We start from the raw sequence: 23,632 nt of genomic DNA, 5'->3' as shown, positions 1-23,632 counted from the left end.
AAGGCTGGTATCAGCCCTTCCCCTGGTGTACAGCTGTGTGTATGTGACTATATGCTAATGCTGGTATCAGCCCTTCCCCTGGTGTACAGCCGTGTGTCTGTGACTATATCCTAATGCTGGTATCAGCCCTTCTCCTGGTGTACAGCTGTGTGTCTGTGACTATATGCTAATGCTGGTATCAGCCCCTCCCGCAGTGTACAGCCGTGTGTATGTGATTATATGCTAATGCTGGTATCAGCCCTTCCCCCGGTGTACAGCTGTGTGTATGTGACTATATGCTAATGCTGGTATCAGCCCTTGCCCTGGTGTACGGCCGTGTGTGTGTGACTATATGCTAATGCTGGTATCAGCCCTTGCCCTGGTGTACGGCCGTGTGTATGTGACTATATACTAATGCTGGTATCAGCCCTTCCCCTGGTGTACAGCCGTGTGTCTGTGACTATATGCTAATGCTGGTATCAGCTCTTCCCCTGGTGTACAGCCATGTGTCTGTGACTATATACTAATGCTGGTATCAGCCCTTCCCCTGGTGTACAGCCGTGTGTATGTGACTATATGCTAATGCTGGTATAAGCCCTTCCCTGGTGTACAGCTGTGTGTGTCTGTGACTATATACTAATGCTGGTATCATCCCTTCCCCTGGTGTACAGCCGTGTGTATGTGACTATATGCTAATGCTGGTATCAGCCCCTCCCCTGGTGTACAGCCGTGTGTCTGTGACTATATGCTAATGCTGGTATCAGCTCTTCCCCGGGTGTACAGCCGTGTGTATGTGACTATATGCTAATGCTGGTGTCAGCCCTTCCCCTGGTGTACAGGCGTGTGTCTGTGACTATATGCTAATGCTGGTATCACCTCTTCCCCGGGTGTACAGCCGTGTGTCTGTGACTATATGCTAATGCTGGTATCAGCCCTTCCCCTGGTGTACAGCTGTGTGTGTGACTATATACTAATGCTGGTATCAGCCCTTCCCCTGGTGTACAGCCGTGTGTCTGTGACTATATGCTAATGCTGGTATCAGCCCTTCCCTGGTGTACAGCTGTGTGTGTCTGTGACTATATACTAATGCTGGTATCAGCCCTTCCCCTGGTGTACAGCCGTGTGTCTGTGACTATATACTAATGCTGGTATCAGCCCTTCCCCCGGTGTACAGCCGTGTGTATGTGACTATATACTAATGCTGGTATCAGCCCTTCCCCTGGTGTACAGCCGTGTGTCTATGACTATATGCTAATGCTGGTATCAGCTCTTCCCCTGGTGTACAGCCGTGTGTCTGTGACTATATACTAATGCTGGTATCAGCCCTTCCCCTGGTGTACAGCCGTGTGTCTGTGACTATATACTAATGCTGGTATCAGCCCTTCCCCCGGTGTACAGCCGTGTGTCTGTGACTATATGCTAATGCTGGTATCAGCCTTCCCCTGGTGTACAGCCGTGTGTCTGTGACTATATACTAATGCTGGTATCAGCCCTTCCCTCGGTGTACAGCCGTGTGTCTGTGACTATATACTAATGCTGGTATCAGCCCTTCCCCTGGTGTACAGCTGTGTGTGTCTGTGACTATATTCTAATGCTGGTATCAGCCCTTCCCCTGGTGTACAGCCGTGTGTCTGTGACTATATTCTAATGCTGGTATCAGCCCTTCCCCTGGTGTACAGCCGTGTGTCTGTGACTATATACTAATGCTGGTATCATTCCTTCCCCCGGTGTACAGCCGTGTGTCTGTGACTATATGCTAATGCTGGTACCAGCCCTTCCCCCGGTGTACAGCCGTGTATCTGTGACTATATGCTAATGCTGGTATCAGCCCTTCCCCTGGTGTACAGCCGTGTGTCTGTGACTATATGCTAATGCTGGTATCAGCCCTTCCCTGGTGTACAGCCATGTGTCTGTGACTATATGCTAATGCTGGTATCAGCCCTTCCCCTGGTGTACAGCTGTGTGTGTATGTGACTATATACTAATGCTGGTATCAGCCCTTCCCCTGGTGTACAGCTGTGTGTCTGTGACTATATGCTAATGCTGGTATCAGCCCTTCCCCAGGTGTATAGCTGTGTGTCTGTGACTATATCCTAATGCTGGTATCAGCCCTTCCCCTGGTGTACAGCCGTGTGTATGTGACTATATGCTAATGCTGGTATCAGCCCTTCCCTGGTGTACAGCCGTGTGTCTGTGACTATATGCTAATGCTGGTGTCAGCCCTTCCCACGGTGTACAGCCATGTGTCTGTGACTATATGCTAATGCTGGTATCAGCCCTTCCCCTGGTGTACAGCTGTGTGTGTATGTGACTATATACTAATGCTGGTATCAGCCCTTCCCCTGGTGTACAGCTGTGTGTCTGTGACTATATGCTAATGCTGGTATCAGCCCTTCCCCTGGTGTATAGCTGTGTGTCTGTGACTATATCCTAATGCTGGTATCAGCCCTTCCCCTGGTGTACAGCCGTGTGTCTGTGACTATATGCTAATGCTGGTGTCAGCCCTTCCCCCGGTGTACAGCCGTGTGTATGTGACTATATGCTAATGCTGGTATCAGCCCTTCCCCTGGTGTACAGCCGTGTGTATGTGAGTAAATACTCATGCTGGTATCAGCCCTTCCCCTGGTGTACAGCCGTGTGTATGTGACTATATACTAATGCTGGTATCAGCCCTTCCCCTGGTGTACAGCCGTGTGTCTGTGACTATATGCTAAGGCTGGTATCAGCCCTTCCCCCGGTGTACAGCCGTGTGTCTGTGACTATATACTAATGCTGGTATCAGCCCTTCCCCTGGTGTACAGCCGTGTGTCTGTGACTATATGCTAATGCTGGTGTCAGCCCTTCCCCCGGTGTACAGCCGTGTGTATGTGACTATATGCTAATGCTGGTATCAGCCCTTCCCCTGGTGTACAGCCGTGTGTATGTGACTATATGCTAATGCTGGTATCAGCCCTTCCCCTGGTGTACAGCCGTGTGTATGTGACTATATACTAATGCTGGTATCAGCCCTTCCCCTGGTGTACAGCCGTGTGTCTGTGACTATATGCTAAGGCTGGTATCAGCCCTTCCCCCGGTGTACAGCCGTGTGTCTGTGACTATATACTAATGCTGGTATCAGCCCTTCCCCTGGTGTATAGCCGTGTGTCTGTGACTATATGCTAAGGCTGGTATCAGCCCTTCCCCTGGTGTACAGCTGTGTGTATGTGACTATATGCTAATGCTGGTATCAGCCCTTCCCCTGGTGTACAGCCGTGTGTCTGTGACTATATCCTAATGCTGGTATCAGCCCTTCTCCTGGTGTACAGCCGTGTGTCTGTGACTATATGCTAATGCTGGTATCAGCCCCTCCCGCAGTGTACAGCCGTGTGTATGTGATTATATGCTAATGCTGGTATCAGCCCTTCCCCCGGTGTACAGCTGTGTGTATGTGACCATATGCTAATGCTGGTATCAGCCCTTGCCCTGGTGTACGGCCGTGTGTGTGTGACTATATGCTAATGCTGGTATCAGCCCTTGCCCTGGTGTACGGCCGTGTGTATGTGACTATATACTAATGCTGGTATCAGCCCTTCCCCTGGTGTACAGCTGTGTGTCTGTGACTATATGCTAATGCTGGTATCAGCCCTTCCCCTGGTGTACAGCCGTGTGTATGTGACTATATGCTAATGCTGGTATCAGCCCTTCCCCTGGTGTACAGCCGTGTGTATGTTACTATATACTAATGCTGGTATCAGTCCTTCCCCTGGTGTACAGCCGTGTGTCTGTGACTATATGCTAATGCTGGTATCAGCCCTTCCCCTGGTGTACAGCCGTGTGTCTGTGACTATATGCTAATGCTGGTATCAGCCCTTCCCCTGGTGTACAGCCGTGTGTATGTGACTATATGCTAATGCTGGTATCAGCCCTTCCCCTGGTGTACAGCCGTGTGTATGTGACTATATGCTAATGCTGGTATCAGCCCTTCCCCTGGTGTACAGCCGTGTGTATGTGACTATATACTAATGCTGGTATCAGCCCTTCCCCTGGTGTACAGCCGTGTGTCTGTGACTATATGCTAAGGCTGGTATCAGCCCTTCCCCCGGTGTACAGCCGTGTGTCTGTGACTATATACTAATGCTGGTATCAGCCCTTCCCCTGGTGTATAGCCGTGTGTCTGTGACTATATGCTAAGGCTGGTATCAGCCCTTCCCCTGGTGTACAGCTGTGTGTATGTGACTATATGCTAATGCTGGTATCAGCCCTTCCCCTGGTGTACAGCCGTGTGTCTGTGACTATATCCTAATGCTGGTATCAGCCCTTCTCCTGGTGTACAGCCGTGTGTCTGTGACTATATGCTAATGCTGGTATCAGCCCCTCCCGCAGTGTACAGCCGTGTGTATGTGATTATATGCTAATGCTGGTATCAGCCCTTCCCCCGGTGTACAGCTGTGTGTATGTGACTATATGCTAATGCTGGTATCAGCCCTTGCCCTGGTGTACGGCCGTGTGTGTGTGACTATATGCTAATGCTGGTATCAGCCCTTGCCCTGGTGTACGGCCGTGTGTATGTGACTATATACTAATGCTGGTATCAGCCCTTCCCCTGGTGTACAGCTGTGTGTCTGTGACTATATGCTAATGCTGGTATCAGCCCTTCCCCTGGTGTACAGCCGTGTGTATGTGACTATATGCTAATGCTGGTATCAGCCCTTCCCCTGGTGTACAGCCGTGTGTATGTGACTATATACTAATGCTGGTATCAGTCCTTCCCCTGGTGTACAGCCGTGTGTCTGTGACTATATGCTAATGTTGGTATCAGCCCTTCCCCTGGTGTACAGCCGTGTGTCTGTGACTATATGCTAATGCTGGTATCAGCCCTTCCCCTGGTGTACAGCCGTGTGTCTGTGACTATATCCTAATGCTGGTATCAGCCCTTCCCCTGGTGTACAGCTGTGTGTATGTGACTATATGCTAATGCTGGTATCAGCCCTTCCCCTGGTGTACAGCCGTGTGTCTGTGACTATATCCTAATGCTGGTATCAGCCCTTCCCCTGGTGTACAGCTGTGTGTATGTGACTATATGCTAATGCTGGTATCAGCCCTTCCCCTGGTGTACAGCCGTGTGTCTGTGACTATATCCTAATGCTGGTATCAGCCCTTCTCCTGGTGTACAGCCGTGTGTCTGTGACTATATGCTAATGCTGGTATCAGCCCCTCCCGCAGTGTACAGCCGTGTGTATGTGATTATATGCTAATGCTGGTATCAGCCCTTCCCCCGGTGTACAGCCGTGTGTATGTGACTATATGCTAATGCTGGTATCAGCCCTTGCCCTGGTGTACGGCCGTGTGTATGTGACTATATACTAATGCTGGTATCAGTCCTTCCCCTGGTGTACAGCCGTGTGTCTGTGACTATATGCTAATGTTGGTATCAGCCCTTCCCCTGGTGTACAGCCGTGTGTCTGTGACTATATGCTAATGCTGGTATCAGCCCTTCCCCTGGTGTACAGCCGTGTGTCTGTGACTATATCCTAATGCTGGTATCAGCCCTTCCCCTGGTGTACAGCTGTGTGTATGTGACTATATGCTAATGCTGGTATCAGCCCTTCCCCTGGTGTACAGCCGTGTGTCTGTGACTATATCCTAATGCTGGTATCAGCCCTTCCCCTGGTGTACAGCTGTGTGTATGTGACTATATGCTAATGCTGGTATCAGCCCTTCCCCTGGTGTACAGCCGTGTGTCTGTGACTATATCCTAATGCTGGTATCAGCCCTTCTCCTGGTGTACAGCCGTGTGTCTGTGACTATATGCTAATGCTGGTATCAGCCCCTCCCGCAGTGTACAGCCGTGTGTATGTGATTATATGCTAATGCTGGTATCAGCCCTTCCCCCGGTGTACAGCCGTGTGTATGTGACTATATGCTAATGCTGGTATCAGCCCTTGCCCTGGTGTACGGCCGTGTGTATGTGACTATATACTAATGCTGGTATCAGCCCTTCCCCTGGTGTACAGCTGTGTGTATGTGACTATATGCTAATGCTGGTATCAGCCCTTCCCCTGGTGTACAGCCGTGTGTATGTGACTATATACTAATGCTGGTATCAGTCCTTCCCCTGGTGTACAGCCGTGTGTCTGTGACTATATGCTAATGCTGGTATCAGCCCTTCCCCTGGTGTACAGCCGTGTGTATGTGACTATATACTAATGCTGGTATCAGCCCTTCCCCTGGTGTACAGCCGTGTGTCTATATGCTAATGCTGGTATCAGCCCTTCCCCCGGTGTACAGCCGTGTGTATGTGACTATATGCTAATGCTGGTATCAGCCCTTGCCCTGGTGTACGGCCGTGTGTATGTGACTATATACTAATGCTGGTATCAGCCCTTCCCCTGGTGTACAGCTGTGTGTATGTGACTATATGCTAATGCTGGTATCAGCCCTTCCCCTGGTGTACAGCCGTGTGTCTGTGACTATATGCTAATGCTGGTATCAGCCCTTCCCCTGGTGTACAGCCGTGTGTATGTGACTATATACTAATGCTGGTATCAGTCCTTCCCCTGGTGTACAGCCGTGTGTCTGTGACTATATACTAATGCTGGTATCAGTCCTTCCCCTGGTGTACAGCCGTGTGTCTGTGACTATATGCTAATGCTGGTATCAGCCCTTCCCCCTGGTGTACAAGCGCGTGCCTGACTGGGCCACTGAATCTATTTCTGGTTTCAGACAGTGCACTTGAATACATGGTAGAGACAGACCATGTACTGTAGAATCCATGTTGTCTACAAGCTATATCATCTATAATGGTTGGCCAAACCTCTGTGTGGCTGGCCACACCCCTCTGGAACCTAGCCACACCTTTTAAGCTTGGGCCCCTACCACTTCCTTCCCCCGTTGGGCCCTCAATGCCTCAGTCCGACACTGGTAACGTTATATCACAGCAAGCGATAGAGCCTACAAACTGGGGCGCGCAAATCCTTAGAGTGGCCGAATGGGGGTGGGCTGGCAGTGGGCCGACAACAATTGGGGTAATGACCCCTTTTTTGTAGGTTTGAGATTAGATGTATTTGGTATTAAATAAATTGGGGTCACAGAAAATATGGGTGGCACGATTGTGGGATAAGTGGGGAATATTGTTTAAGTACTTTTTATTTTCTTTATAACGGATATTTTCGGGTGGTGGGCATGTCAGAACAGGACGGCTAATTCATGCCCCCCCCTCACCCACTTTAATGTGCAATATATCACTTGTGATTGCAGTATTAACTCTTTCAAGTTATAAACATTAGTAGAATTAGGGGGTAGAATCGGGGCTTTGGGGTAAGATATGAAAGCTGAATGTACAGCTTTAGCTGCAGTAAGTTCCCAGTCACAAATGAGGCTGCACAGAGCTTCTGCTGTCATTGTTGTAAGAATAAAAGTTTGGGGTTCCTATGTAGGACGTGGCCGAACCTTATGGCTTATTGAAGGCTGTAATAAAGGCCGTTAGAATCAGCTTTGTGTCAGAAGTTCTTTAAAAACTATATAATAATTTTTAATTTGTCTGAGAGGATTTTAGGATTTCCTTGGTAATTGTAACCCAGCGTAAGTGGAGATTTTTCCCTTGTTGTAAGGCTCCTATACACCAGGCGGGTGTATTGTCCGATCCTGCGATGGGATTGGAAACGCCGATCCACCGGTCAGAAATACTGACCAGCGGCCATCGATTTTCTCTGATCCGTCGGAGAATCGGTGAAATTATACGTTAGATTTCACAGATTTGCAAATTCCGATCATATTTTGCTCGTGATCGGCAAATCGGTGAAATCTAACATATTGGGTTTCTCCGATCCATCGACTCGGCATTTGGGGATTGCGGCAATCCGTCGCCTGGTGTATGGGGGGCCTCAATACTGCCCCGGCCCTCAGTAGAAGCGTTAAATCCTAATTTAATATTAAAAATACAGTACAAGATCATCGTACACACTTGCTGTGGATATAATGTACAGACACAAAGAACCATTTTCAATGTTTTATTTTACTTAAAAGTGCCACTGTCCACGTCCCACAAATAATAGGACAACATTACCTGGCTGTGGGCGCGCGGTGACCCACCCTCTATGCACAAACCACACATTCTGCACAGACAAGCTAACCAACACATAACCTCTTCTTCCCAACGAAATATTTCAAACTCGTTTCTCGTCTTCAAGTATCGCCGCCGCCATCCTGCCATCATGCAAAGGTGCCGCACGCTGCCATATTGTTGTGGCCCTTCGTATTACTTCCTGAGAGGACTCTTTAGTGGCTATTTTACAGCCAAAGTGCTTGTCCCATTATTTTCCATGAAAACCGAAGCAGGAAAACCAGGCAGAGGACATGTGTCAGCCGTACTCGGGGAAGCGTCAGAAGTCATTCTCCGGTGACGGAGAGCGGTTAGAGTTTTTGTAATTCCTCCGGAGAGTTTGAAGGCCGGGGAACCAGAGCCGTCTCCTCCAGGCAGGAAAATTCCAGTGTCAACACATAGAAAAAAAGTTCTTAGAATAAAAAAAAAGGAAATAAAACACTGTCCGTACAAAGACTTCTGCATCCTGCACAATGGAGGATCTTTTTTATGTTCGAAGATTTTCCTGCTTCCTTATAAATTAAATAATTTACAAAGTGAGGGAAAAGTATGTGAACACCAAATTTTCTTGCATGCACCGCACACACTGACATAAAGTAAAATATATACAATACAGCATTTTGTGGCTGCGCTGGAGCAGGCCTCTTGTAGGTGGGAGATATTAAAGGGTAACTATAAATCCAATACTCTCTATACCACACATGGGCTGGGATCACACAGTTCCTGGACAAGCTACCGCAACGTCGCTACGTGTTCACTACAAAAGATTTGCACAGACGGTGAGAGGAAAAGGAACGTTGGTAAATTGTGTCTCACAGGGGTGGAGGGGGGTAATGATCACTTGGACCCTTCGCTGAGTGGAGTACAGTAGAATTATTGAGGAAGGGGAGGACACTTTTCCTTGCTCAGACATGTTGGCCTAGACCTGCACCTATGGACAACCAGTGGTCATCTGGATGAAAAGGCGAAGACACTGAATCTGAAGTACATCTTCCCAATCTGGAAATCTATTTATGCCAGCAATCTGGGCACAGACAGTCATACAGTGATGGGGGCAGACTCCTGGGGTACGATGTACAGTACATGGGCAACGATAAAGGAGGAGATTGAGGGGTTGCATTTATGGGCCTGGGGACAGTAAGTGGAAAGGTTTGTACAGGGCTGGGGTCAGTAAGAGGGGAGAGTTAATGGGGCTGGGGTCAGTAAGAGAGGAGGGGCGCATGAGGATGGGGTAAGAGGGGAGGGTTAATGGAGCAGTTGAGGGGGCTGGGGTCAGTAAGATTTGAGGGGTACAGGGGCTGGGTTCAGTAAGATGAGGGGTACAGGGGCTGGGGTCAGTAAGATATGAGGGGTAGAAGGGCTGGGGTCAGTAAGTGGAGAGGAGTGTAGGGGCTGGGGTAAGATGTGAGGGGTGTAAGGGCAGGGGTTGGTAAGAGGGAAGGTTTAATGGAGCAATTAATGGGGCTGGGGTCATTAAGAGGAGAAAGTTATATAAGGGGCTGGGGTCAGTAAGGGGAGAGGGGTGTAGGGGCTGGGGTCAGTAAGGGGAGAGGGGTGTAGGGGCTGGGGTCAGTAAAATGTGAGGGGTGTACAGGACTATGGTTAGTTAGAGGGAAAGGTTAACGGGGATGGGGTCTGTAAGAGGAGAGGGGTTTATGGAGCTGGGGTCAGAAAGAGGAGAGGGGTGTACCTGGCTGGTGTCAGTAAGATATGAGGAGCAGATGGACTGGGGTCAATAAGGGGAGAGAGGTGTGTCTGGGCTGGAGTCAGTAAGAGGGTAGGGGTGTACGGGGCAGGGGTCAGTAAGAGAGAAGGGGTGTACGGGTCTGGGGTCAATAAGGGAGGAGAGGTGTGTCGGGGCTACAGTCAGTAATAGGGGAGGGGTGTACGGGGCAGGGGTCAATAAGGGGAGAGAGGTGTGTCGGGCTGGGGTCAGTAAGAGGGGAGGGGTGTACGGGGCAGGGGTCAATAAGGGGAGAGAGGTGTGTCGTGGCTGGAGTCAGTAAGAGGGGAGGGGTCAATAAGGGGAGAGGTGTGTCGGGGCTGGGGTCAGTGAGAGGGGAGGGGTGTACGGGGCTGGGGTCAGTAAGAGGGGAAGGGTTAATGGAGTAGTTAATGGGGCTGGGGTCTGTAAAGTGTATGTGGAGGCAATACTGCCACAGATTCATACACTACCCATAACCATGCACTATAATGACAATGACTGTATGGGCCATTCAATGGTGACTCACGTTACCAAGTGACAGACAGTATATGCATAGCTATCAACAGCCAATGGAATTTATGTGAAATTAATTTTATTTACTGTAAATAATAAATCAGATCATGCTTTATAAAAACCTGTATACAGGAATCGCTAATTGTTTGCTATGTCACTTTGTAACGTGAGTTACCATGGAATGAGCCAGATTGTCTTTTCCCCCCGTATACACAGTATATATATGTCTGTGCACTGCGCTGCCTATCGGAGGGGCAGGAAATGGTCCATATGAGCGGGCGTAACGGACCATGGGTCAGTACTGTAACCTACTAATACTGTATTAGTAGGTTATACGGTGTAATGGTTAGCATTACTGCCTCACAGCACTGAGGTCATGGGTTCGATTCCCACCACGGCCCTAACTGTGTGGAGGTTGTATATTCTCCCTGTGCTTGCGTGGGTTTCCTCCGGGTACTCCGGTTTCCTCCCACACACCAAAAATATACTGGTAGGTTAATTGGCTCCCAAAACAAAATTAACCGTAGTGTGTATGTGTGTGAGCATGTGATAGGGAATATAGAGTGTAAGCCATACAGTACTATAACCTACTAATACTATTATTGCTGCAGCAATGCAGGACTGATAGCCGTACAGTACTATAACCTACTAATACCATTATTGCTGCAGCAATGCTGGACTGTCAGCCGTACAGTACTATAACCTACTAATACCATTATTGCTGCAGCAATGCTGGACTGACAGCCGTACAGTACTATAACCTACTAATACTATTATTGCTGCAGCAATGCTGGACTGACAGCCGTACAGTACTGTAACCTACTAATACCATTATTGCTGCAGCAATGCTGGACTGACAGCCGTACGGTACTATAACCTACTAATACCATTATTGCTGCAGCAATGCTGGACTGACAGCCGTACAGTACTATAACCTACTAATACTATTATTGCTGCAGCAATGCTGGACTGACAGCCATACAGTACTGTAACCTACTAATACTATTATTGCTGCAGCAATGCTGGACTGACAGCCATACAGTACTATAACCTACTAATACCATTATTGCTGCAGCAATGCTGGACTGACAGCCATACAGTACTATAACCTACTAATACCATTATTGCTGCAGCAATGCTGGACTGACAGCCATACAGTACTATAACCTACTAATACTATTATTGCTGCAGCAATGCTGGACTGACAGCCGTACAGTACTGTAACCTACTAATACCACTATTGCTGCAGCAATGCTGGACTGATAGCCATACAGTACTGTAACCTACTAATACCATTATTGCTGCAGCAATGCTGGACTGATAGCCGTACAGTACTATAACCTACTAATACCATTATTGCTGCAGCAATGCTGGACTGACAGCCATACAGTACTATAACCTACTAATACCATTATTACTGCAGCAATGCTGGACTGATAGCCGTACAGTACTATAACCTACTAATACCATTATTGCTGCAGCAATGCTGGACTGATAGCCGTACAGTACTATAACCTACTAATACCATTATTGCTGCAGCAATGCTGGACTGATAGCCGTACAGTACTATAACCTACTAATACCATTATTGCTGCAGCAATGCCGGACTGATAGCCGTACAGTACTATAACCTACTAATACCATTATTGCTGCAGCAATGCTGGACTGATAGCCGTACAGTACTATAACCTACTAATACTATTATTGCTGCAGCAATGCTGGACTGATAGCCGTACATGTGTCAGCATCCTTATAAGACGTTAGAGGAAAAAAGGCTTTTTAAGTCATTTCCCCAGGTAGATTTACACAGACAGAAGCCGCAGCCTCAGTACTGCTGACAAACAAGAGTCTAGAGATGAAGCTTAGGCAGCCTGTCTCTCTCAGCTAGGTACTGCTGGGACATGTTGTTCCCCAATAGGTATAAGGACACAGGCTCCCCAGTGCTTGAGCCATAGAGTGTGCAAATAACTTGTACAGCTAAAACATACTTTTCAGGGTAATAACCAGTGCATTTACCAACGCGGGGCTTGTGGGACAGTCAGTACCCCCGGGCTGGTAGGTTTAGTGCAAGTCAGACAAATGACAGAAAATTCGGGAAGAGTCTCAGCAGATATATAAATATTACATTATCCTTTTGGTTTTAGGAAACTGTCTGTTCGTTAGTAAATGTCATCCTATACAGAGAACACAAGTTTCTATAGAAACGTAATAATGAGCTTACAGTCACCTACCCGCAGCGGTGGAGGCTGCCATTTTGTGAACTATCAATATACTACTGACAATAGGGAGGCATGAGGTTGCAACTTTTTAAATCATTTGAGATGCTTATGTTACCCCCAGCCATATGACTGACAAATGCCATGGACAGGCACGGCTAGCGGCATTCACAGAGCTGGCTCCGTGCCTCGTACCCCAGTGAGGTTACTGGTTTCTGTAAATCGGTTTAGCCCACGTAATGGCGGCTCCCGCTGCGAGTAGTGATGGGATTACATTGTAACCATTTTGGAGGCGATGCATTAATCCGTGGAGAGTGATAAAGTACCAACCAATCAGCTCCTGTCAGTTTACTGGCTGTGTTTGGAAAATTACTTTATCTCTGACTCTCAAAGAGCTCTATTCATCATCTTAATTATTGGGGTCCGAACGGACCCCAATAATTAACATTTGAACTTGCCACGAGCGCCTGAGCAAATCATCATTGCTCTGGCGCAGAGACAGCTGATCCGAAAATCAGCGGTTTCCACGGAACTTTTCATTTTCACCTGGTTTTGTTGAAAAGTGATGATGATAGAGCCCCAAGGCTTAGTACATCTCCTTTATCTGCGTTCAGTTCTCTGCGTGGCACACAGGCTACATAGATGACACCTGTTCCATGCAAAGCGCATTAGAGGGTCTATGTACTAAGCCTTGGCGATAAAGTACCAACCAATCAGCTCCTAATTGCCGTGTTACAGGGTGTGTTTGAAAAATGACAGTTAGGAGCTGATTGGTTGGTACTTTATCTCTCTCCAAGGCTTAGTACATAGACCCCTTAGGTCATGGTCTGCTCTATGGGACGAGCACAGGGCTGAGAGCTGAGACATTTCCAGAGGAAAGAATTTAGGTAACACAACAACATTGCAGCAAGTGCCCGGCTTATACTATGCTGATGGGATACATAACCGGGAGGAATCATTTAATGGCGACATCGGGAGAACTTCATAGGGAAATGAACCGCTTTACCACAAAACAATTCTATTCAACAGCTGGAGAACCTCTGCGTCAGTGGTGAATAGACGGAGAACCCCTTATGTTTTATCATTTACATTATCGCTGTCATTCTATAGGTATCATTAAAGAGCCCCCAATGTGACCAGTGCCCACACAAGCGACAGCAGCCAGACAGACAATTAATAAGCAGAATCTCCAGTGGTTTCATGTAGTATCCAAGGTGATGAATTCAAGGCAGTGGCCATTATTATACCCAGCATGCACTGCTCCAGTGACCCCTTCATGGTGGAAAGCTATTGCAATATAATTCTGGGTACTAGGAGGTGCAATAACTGAACCAGTGCTCACATCCCCCCAGGTCACCTCTGCTGCTAGCGGACAGACAGAGGGACATTCCCTGCAAATGTCAGGGAGCTAACACACAGCAGGCACTGGCACAAATGTAGGTCATCCCTGCACACACACAGAGAGTGCCCAGGAGGCAGAGCCAGCATCACCCAGTGCACAACCACCACACCACACGACACCGACACACGCGTGTGCAGAGGATTTACGCACACAGCGTGCTCTGATGTCTCTTCTGAGCTCCTAAAAGCAGGAATACCCCTTACAGACAACCTCTCCCCTACGCAACGTGCCCCAGTGAGACCAGACGTTCCCAGTGATGGGACAGGCTGTATAGTTGTTTACCTCCATAGAGGCTGCAGGTGACAGGTCATGTTTTCTGCATTGACACATAGTGGCTAATTTTGCTGCAGCACTGTAAAAAGGGGAGGCCTATTACCAGCCACTGATCATTAAATGAGATGGGAAATAATGTATTTACATAAAGGAAGCAGATAATTGGGTGGGATGAGGAAGACTATGAGTAGCACGCCCTGGCTGCTATCACTGGCTACACACAGAACCCAATGTAACCCTGTATGCAGCGGAGGCCTCGGCAATTCCTCGCACAATCAGCGTAAAATAAAGTGTTTTGCATGTTTTAATGTAGCCGGAACCCTGTTGGTCAGTGTTACAGAATACAGCAGTGCATATGGCATTATATTTATTATTATTATCTGGATGTAGACCTCCTCCTATGCACACATTCCTCCCTTTATAGGCTTTATCTGCTGGGTGACGCTTCATGCATGTAGCTCATGTACTATACAACAGACAGTGACATCCTGGAGACCTGACATGTCAGCCGCCTGTCACAGGCTCCCTGTGCGTCATTCTGTCTCTCATTTAACTTAACACCAGACCAACGACAAACCCGGCTCGTCCAGAGATCATAATCACCTGCGGTTCTCAGGACCCAGAGTGGCTGCTCCTGCTTGAGCATAGGTGTAACAATATCCTGACATCCTGTAGCTATGCAGAAGATGCACAATACAGCCCCCATGCTCACCGCCAGCATACATGTGCCATCTACCATACACCTGTGCCCCGCAATAAGTCATGTATACCACACAGAAAGACAGATCATTGCTATATCCCTCTACGAGAAATAAAACCCCTGTAATGAGGGGGTCCCCATTCTGAAAGAATAGAGCCCTAGAGACGGGCCATACGACTCGGTACTTAATTGATGTTTGTCATTTTCTAGAACATAATCTGTAATAAATGTATAACTTGCAGTAAACGTCCTATTATTACGGGACCTGCCAGGAAACGACCTGTTATTTATGAACAGAAAATACTGACAGCGGCCCTGTGGCCTCAGCACACCGGATCCCACCCCCACCTCCGTCATGTTAGGGGATAAACCACAGACATTAAATAAAAGAGGAGGACTCGTTACCAATAAAGTGTTGCTGTTCTTAAATAAAGTCTGACTGGTCAGACGCGGTCACATTCATGTATACAAAAGGGGCTGGAGAAAAGGCTGAACTGTCCATCATTAACCATCTCAAGATTCCACCAGCCATTGGGGCGAACCCGGCCTCCTTGTCTCTGGAGAGTCCTCAAATATTTCCAGGTCCCACCCATAAATGGCAGATAAAGTTTTTCTATCCCAGAGCTCCACATTGTACATTTATAGAGAAATCCTGGTACGAGGCAAGAGTCTGGTGATTGCTTTGGGATGAGTGCAAGCAGCTGCTCCTCAGAAGTAGTGAGGAGAGGTGACGCTTCCGTCCTCAGAAGATACTAGAGAGAGAAGAGGTGATGTGAGTGCCAGGCACTTGATGGCCTAAAATAAAGGTGCACCTTGGATGGTGGCCTCAGATTTCCACCGCTTCTCAACGTGGACATTGCACAAAAGGCTGGATGTGGTCCCATTTTGTCCTTCTTTTTTTTTTTGGCTACTGGATCAAAGTTGGCCAGAGATGGTGGATATCAGATCTGACCTTCAAGTGCTGTGACATTGTTTGACCTGTTCTCTCCAGGGACAGTCACCGGTCCAGTACTCTGGAGAACTCATCGCGGTTGCCTTCGTTTTTTAGGTCAGCAAACACCTGGGTGAAATAATGTGGGTCCGCGTTTATTCTCAGCATCTTGGCGCTCATGGCATCAATGATGCAAAGACATCGGTCCCAGAAGGCATCTTTGCCTGCTTCCACCAGGAATGGTTTGAGAGGGTAGGAGATCTCGTTGCCCATGTAAGAGTAGGATAGATACAGGCAGGTCAATAGTGTAGCTTGCAAGTCATGCTCGGTGGCCACAGAATCCCCGTCAATTACGTCCCTGCAGAGCAAGTAGACAAAAACCACATTGGCCGGAGTGACAAAGGCTTGGTCTTGCCATCCTTGGAGAAGCAAGGACCGATCCACACTACGCAGCCAAAGAATAGGGTCTGTTGGTGAGAGATGTTTCAAGCGGTAACATCTCCTGCAGAGAAACTCTCCAAGGCATTTCAGTAGTTCACCCGTGGAAGCTTGGACTATGACCCTTTTTGGAGAGCCACCACCAGTGGTGCTGGAGACCTTCTTGATGGACGATATCTGCTTGGAGGTGAGAGGTGCCAGCGGTTGACTGTCATAGCTAGAGAGGTTGGCACAAGACAAAGATTTTTTCACATTCTCATGGTTCAGATGGGCAACATCCTTCTGATAATTACTATTGGCGGTTCCCTTCCTGGAGGTCTTCTTCTTGGTGGAGGCCACCAGCCTTTTCCAGGTGAGGGCAGGAATGAACATAGAGTGCCGCTTCAATGTCTTTTCGGGCTTCTGCCCACTGCCCTTGTTAATGCTGGTATAATGAGCCAGGGATCCTGAGCCATCGTCATAGAGGCTAGCTTTCCGAGAGCCTGGTGATAGGGAGAGGACAGTGCCCATGCTAGCAAGAGGTCTTGACAAGTAATACCAGGACTGGAAGGCGTCCAAGCAGCCTCAGGGAGAAGCAATTAGTCCAATAAATATCCACTCTTGCTCGGGGCTGATTAATTGCAAGCTGAGGAATGAGACTGGCGGCTCTTTGGTGCCTGCATTGCAGGACACATGCAGCTCCCCCCTAACGACAGAACACTAACGGTGGCAAAGATGCTTCTAAACAGGCTATGAAGGGGAAAGGGGGGGGCTGGCCCCTACAACGAAGATTGTTCTGTATCCTGTGATCAGCTGCTTCCCTGCCCCCCCCCAGTGCACAATGTCCATTCAAAGCATTGATGAAATAAATGGAATAATTAGCGTAGTAAGGATGTGGGGAAGAATCTCAGTGGATGGATATAGGCACAGATGCTGCTCTGTCCGGCACCGAGGGTCTTCCTGCAAATCCTTAGTCTGAGGTGCCGACTGCAGACAGGAGGGGGGGCAGATGTTACCAGGAACTGGCTGGAGGCTGCCTCTCCCCACCACCTCCAGCAGAGGGTTGTTTTTTTTTATTGATCTGTCCTTCTTTTGCTCTCTGACATATGAAGAAATGATGCCCACAAACGGTGCTTATCTGGATGAGAGGGGAAGATAGAGTCAGGTGTATATGCACGAGCGCAGGGATGGAGTCAGCAGCAGCATTTACACAGAATAATGCATTCCTCTGCAAATAATAAAATAGAGGTAGCCCACCTACACAAAGGAGGCTGCGAAGCCCAGTCACAGACAGTGGAGATCAGAGGCTTTCCCGCAGGAGGCTCAGGCTGCTTATTCCTTCAGGATGAGGGGAAATTTGGTATTGGAGGGTCAGATGTGAAGATGCACTCCTGGCCCCTGTGCCGTCAGTGAGAGGACCCCAGATCTGCCGCATTGGTGATAGGGAAGGCAGGGCACAGCATCTGATAGGAGACAGGAGATGCTGAAAGGAGAAGGGCTGATCCTGCTTCCCTGCTCACAGGCATCTCTGTGTGGCTGATCCAACCAGCTCTGGGCTTCCAGGGGAAGAAAAACCTCGGCATTATGATTTGCTCCCTGTCTGCAGCCTCAGCCCCTCCTGACTCTGAATCCATGTGGAGTAGCAGGAATTATACTGCCACCTGCTGGATTCCCAACTCCTTCTCCATCAGGTCTTTGTTCCAAGGAGTGATCTGTGCATGATCCATTGTTATACATACCTTACGCATCGCACATAGAGTCTGCCACATCCTGGCAGCAAGCGGCATCCGTCGTGGAGCCACAAGTGCCAGCAGAGTCTTTATTTGCAATAGACAGAATGCTGGGACTTATGGTTCTACTAATAGATGTACAGTAAAAAAAAATAGACGCAGAATATCAGGTCTTGTATTTCCCAACAGGTGGAGTCACATGGAGCAGCATGCTGGGACTTATAGTACCACAACAGGTGGAGAGTCACAGGATGCAACATGCTGGAATTTATAGTACCACAACAGGTGGAGAGTCACAGGGTACAGCATTCTGGGACTTATAGTAACACAACAGGTGGAGAGTTACAGGATGCAGCATGCTGGAATTTATAGTACTACAACAGGTGTAGAGTTACAGGATGCAACATTCTGGGACTTATAGTAACACAACAGGTGGAGAGTTACAGGGAGCAACATGCTGGGACTTATAGTAACACAACAGGTGGAGAGTTACAGGGTGCAACATGCTGAGACTTATAGTAACACAACAAGTGGAGAATTACAGGGTGCAACATGGTCTACGAAACGCAGGTGTGCCAGTGCATTTGAACGCTGTTGCATGGATGTGCATACATTATCCACTGTGATGCCATACGCAGCCTGAGGCCTCATAGTGTGTGTGAAGGTCAGAGCCTGTGTAAGCGTGCGTGAGGCTGCGATGTTACTCCATGTTACTGATGGTATGGTACTCCATGTTACTGATGGTTTCTCAGTCTTGTGTAATCACTGTGTGTGATGAGGTTAGTAATTCCTGAGTAAGGTGAGAGCCTGTGTAAGTGTGTGTGAGGATGTGATGGTACTCCATGTTACTGATGGTCTCTCAGTCTTGTGTAATCACTGTGTGTGATGAGGTTAGTAATTCCTGAGTAAGGTGAGAGCCTGTGTAAGTGTGTGTGAGGATGTGATGGTACTCCATGTTACTGATGGTGTCTCAGTCTTGTGTAATCACTGCGTGTGATGAGGTTAGTAATTCCTGAGTAAGGTCAGAGCCTGTGTAAGTGTGTGTGAGGATGTGATGGTACTCCATGTTACTGATGGTGTCTCAGTCTTGTGTAATCACTGCGTGTGATGAGGTTAGTAATCCCTGAGTAAGGTCAGAGCCTGTGTAAGTGTGTGTGAGGCTGTGATGGTACTCCATGTTACTGATGGTCTCTCAGTCTTGTGTAATCACTGTGTGTGATGAGGTTAGTAATTCCTGAGTAAGGTCAGAGCCTGTGTAAGTGTGTGTGAGCATGAGATGGTACTCCATGTTACTGATGGTTTCTCAGTCTTGTGTAATCACTGTGTGTGATGAGGTTAGTAATTCCTGAGTAAGGTCAGAGCCTGTGTAAGTGTGTGTGAGGATGTGATGGTACTCCATGTTACTGATGGTGTCTCAGTCTTGTGTAATCACTGCGTGTGATGAGGTTAGTAATTCCTGAGTAAGGTCAGAGCCTGTGTAAGTGTGTGTGAGCATGAGATGGTACTCCATGTTACTGATGGTTTCTCAGTCTTGTGTAATCACTGTGTGTGATGAGGTTAGTAATTCCTGAGTAAGGTCAGAGCCTGTGTAAGTGTATGTGAGGATGTGATGGTACTCCATGTTACTGATCGTCTCTCAGTCTTGTGTAGTTACTGTGTGTGATGAGGTTAGTAATTCCTGAGTAAGGTCAGAGCCTGTGTAAGTGTGTGTGAGGCTGTGATTGTACTCCATGTTACTGATGGTCTCTCAGTCTTGTGTAATCACTGCGTGTGATGAGGTTAGTGATTCCTGAGTAAGGTCAGAGCCTGTGTAAGTGTGTGTGAGGATGTGATGGTACTCCATGTTACTGATGGTGTCTCAGTCTTGTGTAATCACTGCGTGTGATGAGGTTAGTAATTCCTGAGTAAGGTCAGAGCCTGTGTAAGTGTGTGTGAGGCTGTGATGGTACTCCTTGTTACTGATGGTTTCTCAGTCTTGTGTAATCACTGTGTGTGATGAGGTTAGTAATTCCTGAGTAAGGTCAGAGCCTGTGTAAGTGTGTGTGAGGATGTGGTAGTACTCCATCTAACTGATGGTTTCTCAGTCTTGTGTAATCACTGCGTGTGATGAGGTTAGTAATTCCTGAGTAAGGTCAGAGCCTGTGTAAGTGTGTGTGACGCTGTGATGGTAATCCATGTTACTGATGGTCTCTCAGTCTTGTGTAGTCACTGTGTGTGATGAGGTTAGTAATTCCTGAGTAAGGTCAGAGCCTGTGTAAGTGTGTGTGAGGATGTGATGGTACTCCATGTTACAGATGGTTTCTCAGTCTTGTGTAGTCACTGTGTGTGATGAGGTTAGTAATTCCTGAGTAAGGTCAGAGCCTGTGTAAGTGTGTGTGAGGCTGTGATTGTACTCCATGTTACTGATGGTCTCTCAGTCTTGTGTAATCACTGTGTGTGATGAGGTTAGTAATTCCTGAGTAAGGTCAGAGCCTGTGTAAGTGTGTGTGAGCATGAGATGGTACTCCATGTTACTGATGGTTTCTCAGTCTTGTGTAATCACTGTGTGTGATGAGGTTAGTAATTCCTGAGTAAGGTCAGAGCCTGTGTAAGTGTGTGTGAGGATGTGATGGTACTCCATGTTACTGATGGTGTCTCAGTCTTGTGTAATCACTGCGTGTGATGAGGTTAGTAATTCCTGAGTAAGGTCAGAGCCTGTGTAAGTGTGTGTGAGCATGAGATGGTACTCCATGTTACTGATGGTTTCTCAGTCTTGTGTAATCACTGTGTGTGATGAGGTTAGTAATTCCTGAGTAAGGTCAGAGCCTGTGTAAGTGTATGTGAGGATGTGATGGTACTCCATGTTACTGATGGTCTCTCAGTCTTGTGTAGTTACTGTGTGTGATGAGGTTAGTAATTCCTGAGTAAGGTCAGAGCCTGTGTAAGTGTGTGTGAGGCTGTGATTGTACTCCATGTTACTGATGGTCTCTCAGTCTTGTGTAATCACTGCGTGTGATGAGGTTAGTGATTCCTGAGTAAGGTCAGAGCCTGTGTAAGTGTGTGTGAGGATGTGATGGTACTCCATGTTACTGATGGTGTCTCAGTCTTGTGTAATCACTGCGTGTGATGAGGTTAGTAATTCCTGAGTAAGGTCAGAGCCTGTGTAAGTGTGTGTGAGCATGAGATGGTACTCCATGTTACTGATGGTTTCTCAGTCTTGTGTAATCACTGTGTGTGATGAGGTTAGTAATTCCTGAGTAAGGTCAGAGCCTGTGTAAGTGTGTGTGAGGCTGTGATGGTACTCCTTGTTACTGATGGTTTCTCAGTCTTGTGTAATCACTGTGTGTGATGAGGTTAGTAATTCCTGAGTAAGGTCAGAGCCTGTGTAAGTGTGTGTGAGGATGTGATGGTACTCCATGTTACTGATGGTTTCTCAGTCTTGTGTAGTCACTGTGTGTGATGAGGTTAGTAATTCCTGAGTAAGGTCAGAGCCTGTGTAAGTGTGTGTGAGGATGTGGTAGTACTCCATCTAACTGATGGTTTCTCAGTCTTGTGTAATCACTGCGTGTGATGAGGTTAGTAATTCCTGAGTAAGGTCAGAGCCTGTGTAAGTGTGTGTGACGCTGTGATGGTAATCCATGTTACTGATGGTCTCTCAGTCTTGTGTAGTCACTGTGTGTGATGAGGTTAGTAATTCCTGAGTAAGGTCAGAGCCTGTGTAAGTGTGTGTCAGGCTGTGATGGTACTCCATGTTACTGATGGTATCTCAGTCTTGTGTAGTCACTGTGTGTGATGAGGTTAGTAATTTCTGAGTAAGGTCAGAGCCTCTGTAAGTGTGTGTGAGGATGTGATGGTACTCCATGTTACTGATGGTCTCTCAGTCTTGTGTAGTTACTGTGTGTGATGAGGTTAGTAATTCCTGAGTAAGGTCAGAGCCTGTGTAAGTGTGTGTGAGGCTGTGATTGTACTCCATGTTACTGATGGTGTCTCAGTCTTGTGTAATCACTGCGTGTGATGAGGTTAGTAATTCCTGAGTAAGGTCAGAGCGTGTGTAAGTGTGTGTGAGCATGAGATGGTACTCCATGTTACTGATGGTTTCTCAGTCTTGTGTAATCACTGTGTGTGATGAGGTTAGTAATTCCTGAGTAAGGTCAGAGCCTGTGTAAGTGTGTGTGAGGATGTGGTAGTACTCCATCTAACTGATGGTTTCTCAGTCTTGTGTAATCACTGCGTGTGATGAGGTTAGTAATTCCTGAGTAAGGTCAGAGCCTGTGTAAGTGTGTGTGAGGATGTGATGGTAATCCATGTTACTGATGGTCTCTCAGTCTTGTGTAGTCACTGTGTGTGATGAGGTTAGTAATTCCTGAGTAAGGTCAGAGCCTGTGTAAGTGTGTGTCAGGCTGTGATGGTACTCCATGTTACTGATGGTATCTCAGTCTTGTGTAGTCACTGTGTGTGATGAGGTTAGTAATTTCTGAGTAAGGTCAGAGCCTCTGTAAGTGTGTGTGAGGATGTGATGGTACTCCATGTTACTGATGGTTTCTCAGTCTTGTGTAATCACTGCGTTTGATGAGGTTAGTAATTCCTGAGTAAGATCAGAGCCTGTGTAAGTGTGTGTGAGGCTGTGATGGTACTCCATGTTACTGATGGTGTCTCAGTCTTGTGTAGTCACTGTGTGTGATGAGGTTAGTAATTCCTGAGTAAGGTCAGAGCCTGTGTAAGTGTGTGTGAGGATGTGATGGTACTCCATGTTACTGATGGTATCTCAGTCTTGTGTAATCACTGTGTGTGATGAGGCTAGTAATTCCTGAGTAAGGTCAGAGCCTGTGTAAGTGTGTGTGAGGCTGTGATGGTACTCCATGTTACTGATGGTCTCTCAGTCTTGTGTAATCACTGTGTGTGATGAGGTTAGTAATTCCTGAGTAAGGTCAGAGCCTGTGTAAGTGTGTGTGAGGCTGCGATGGTACTCGCTGTTACCGATGGTTTTGCAGTCTTGCTATGGACTGCAATGGATTAGCATACTATAATAGTTGAACTGCGTGCGTAATCGCTATTGCATTCGCAGTTGCGATCGGTAGTGAATCAGGCCCACTATGAGACAGCGTAGCATTCTCCACTTCATGACCAAACCATTTCTCACATGTTTGCAATCTGACAATGACATGGGTGTGATTTGGGTGTAACGTGTGTAACCATCTTCAGATGGCAAAGGGAACTCTACATGCAGCATGCTGTCGATCGTGAGCTGCTCATACTGGGAAGTTACCTAACCCTCATCTGTGTGTTTGTCTGGCAGATTGTTAGGTCCCCTGGGAGAGCATTATGTGAATGTTACACGTTCTTCGTAAAGCGCTGGTAAATGTAAGCGCTATATATACAGTATATGGTAATAATAAACATTAGCTGCCCTGTATGGCACTTATTTGCCTGTGGGTACTACTGTATTGTACAGTGGTCTCATTCAGATATGCACACTAATGCCATCGCAGCTGTACGCTCTCACGGATCGCAACTGCAAAAATATGCTAATGACTCACCCACCGTCCAGTGCATAGAGACGCCCACTGACAGCATCTCACATTCGCCGATCACGCACAAAACCGGAAGCATAGAACGCAGATCAGGCGGCCATCAGGCTTCTGAGTAAAAGTCTAAGCTGCTGCAATCACAGCGATTAGACACACAGAGGGCTCTCCTGCTGCCACAC

At 47.5% G+C, this 23,632-nt stretch overlaps 1 protein-coding gene across 1 annotated transcript; it reads right to left on the bottom strand.

Annotated features, from left to right (window-relative positions):
- Positions 1 to 7,954: 7,954 nt before the first annotated feature.
- On the bottom strand, positions 7,955 to 17,767 carry LOC148474190 (cyclin-dependent kinase 5 activator 1-like). Its single transcript, XM_088458970.1, has one exon. It carries the CDS (start codon positions 16,745 to 16,747, stop codon positions 15,866 to 15,868), a length of 882 nt encoding a protein of 293 aa, XP_088315096.1. The 5' UTR covers positions 16,748 to 17,767; the 3' UTR covers positions 7,955 to 15,865.
- Positions 17,768 to 23,632: the final 5,865 nt, after the last annotated feature.

This window comes from Taudactylus pleione, unplaced genomic scaffold (assembly GCF_031769625.1).
Source record: "Taudactylus pleione unplaced genomic scaffold, aTauple2 ptg000883l, whole genome shotgun sequence".
Lineage (NCBI taxonomy): Eukaryota > Metazoa > Chordata > Amphibia > Anura > Myobatrachidae > Taudactylus > Taudactylus pleione.
The sequence above is the reverse complement of the archived record's forward strand: the minus strand, read 5'-3'. Positions and strand labels throughout refer to the sequence as shown.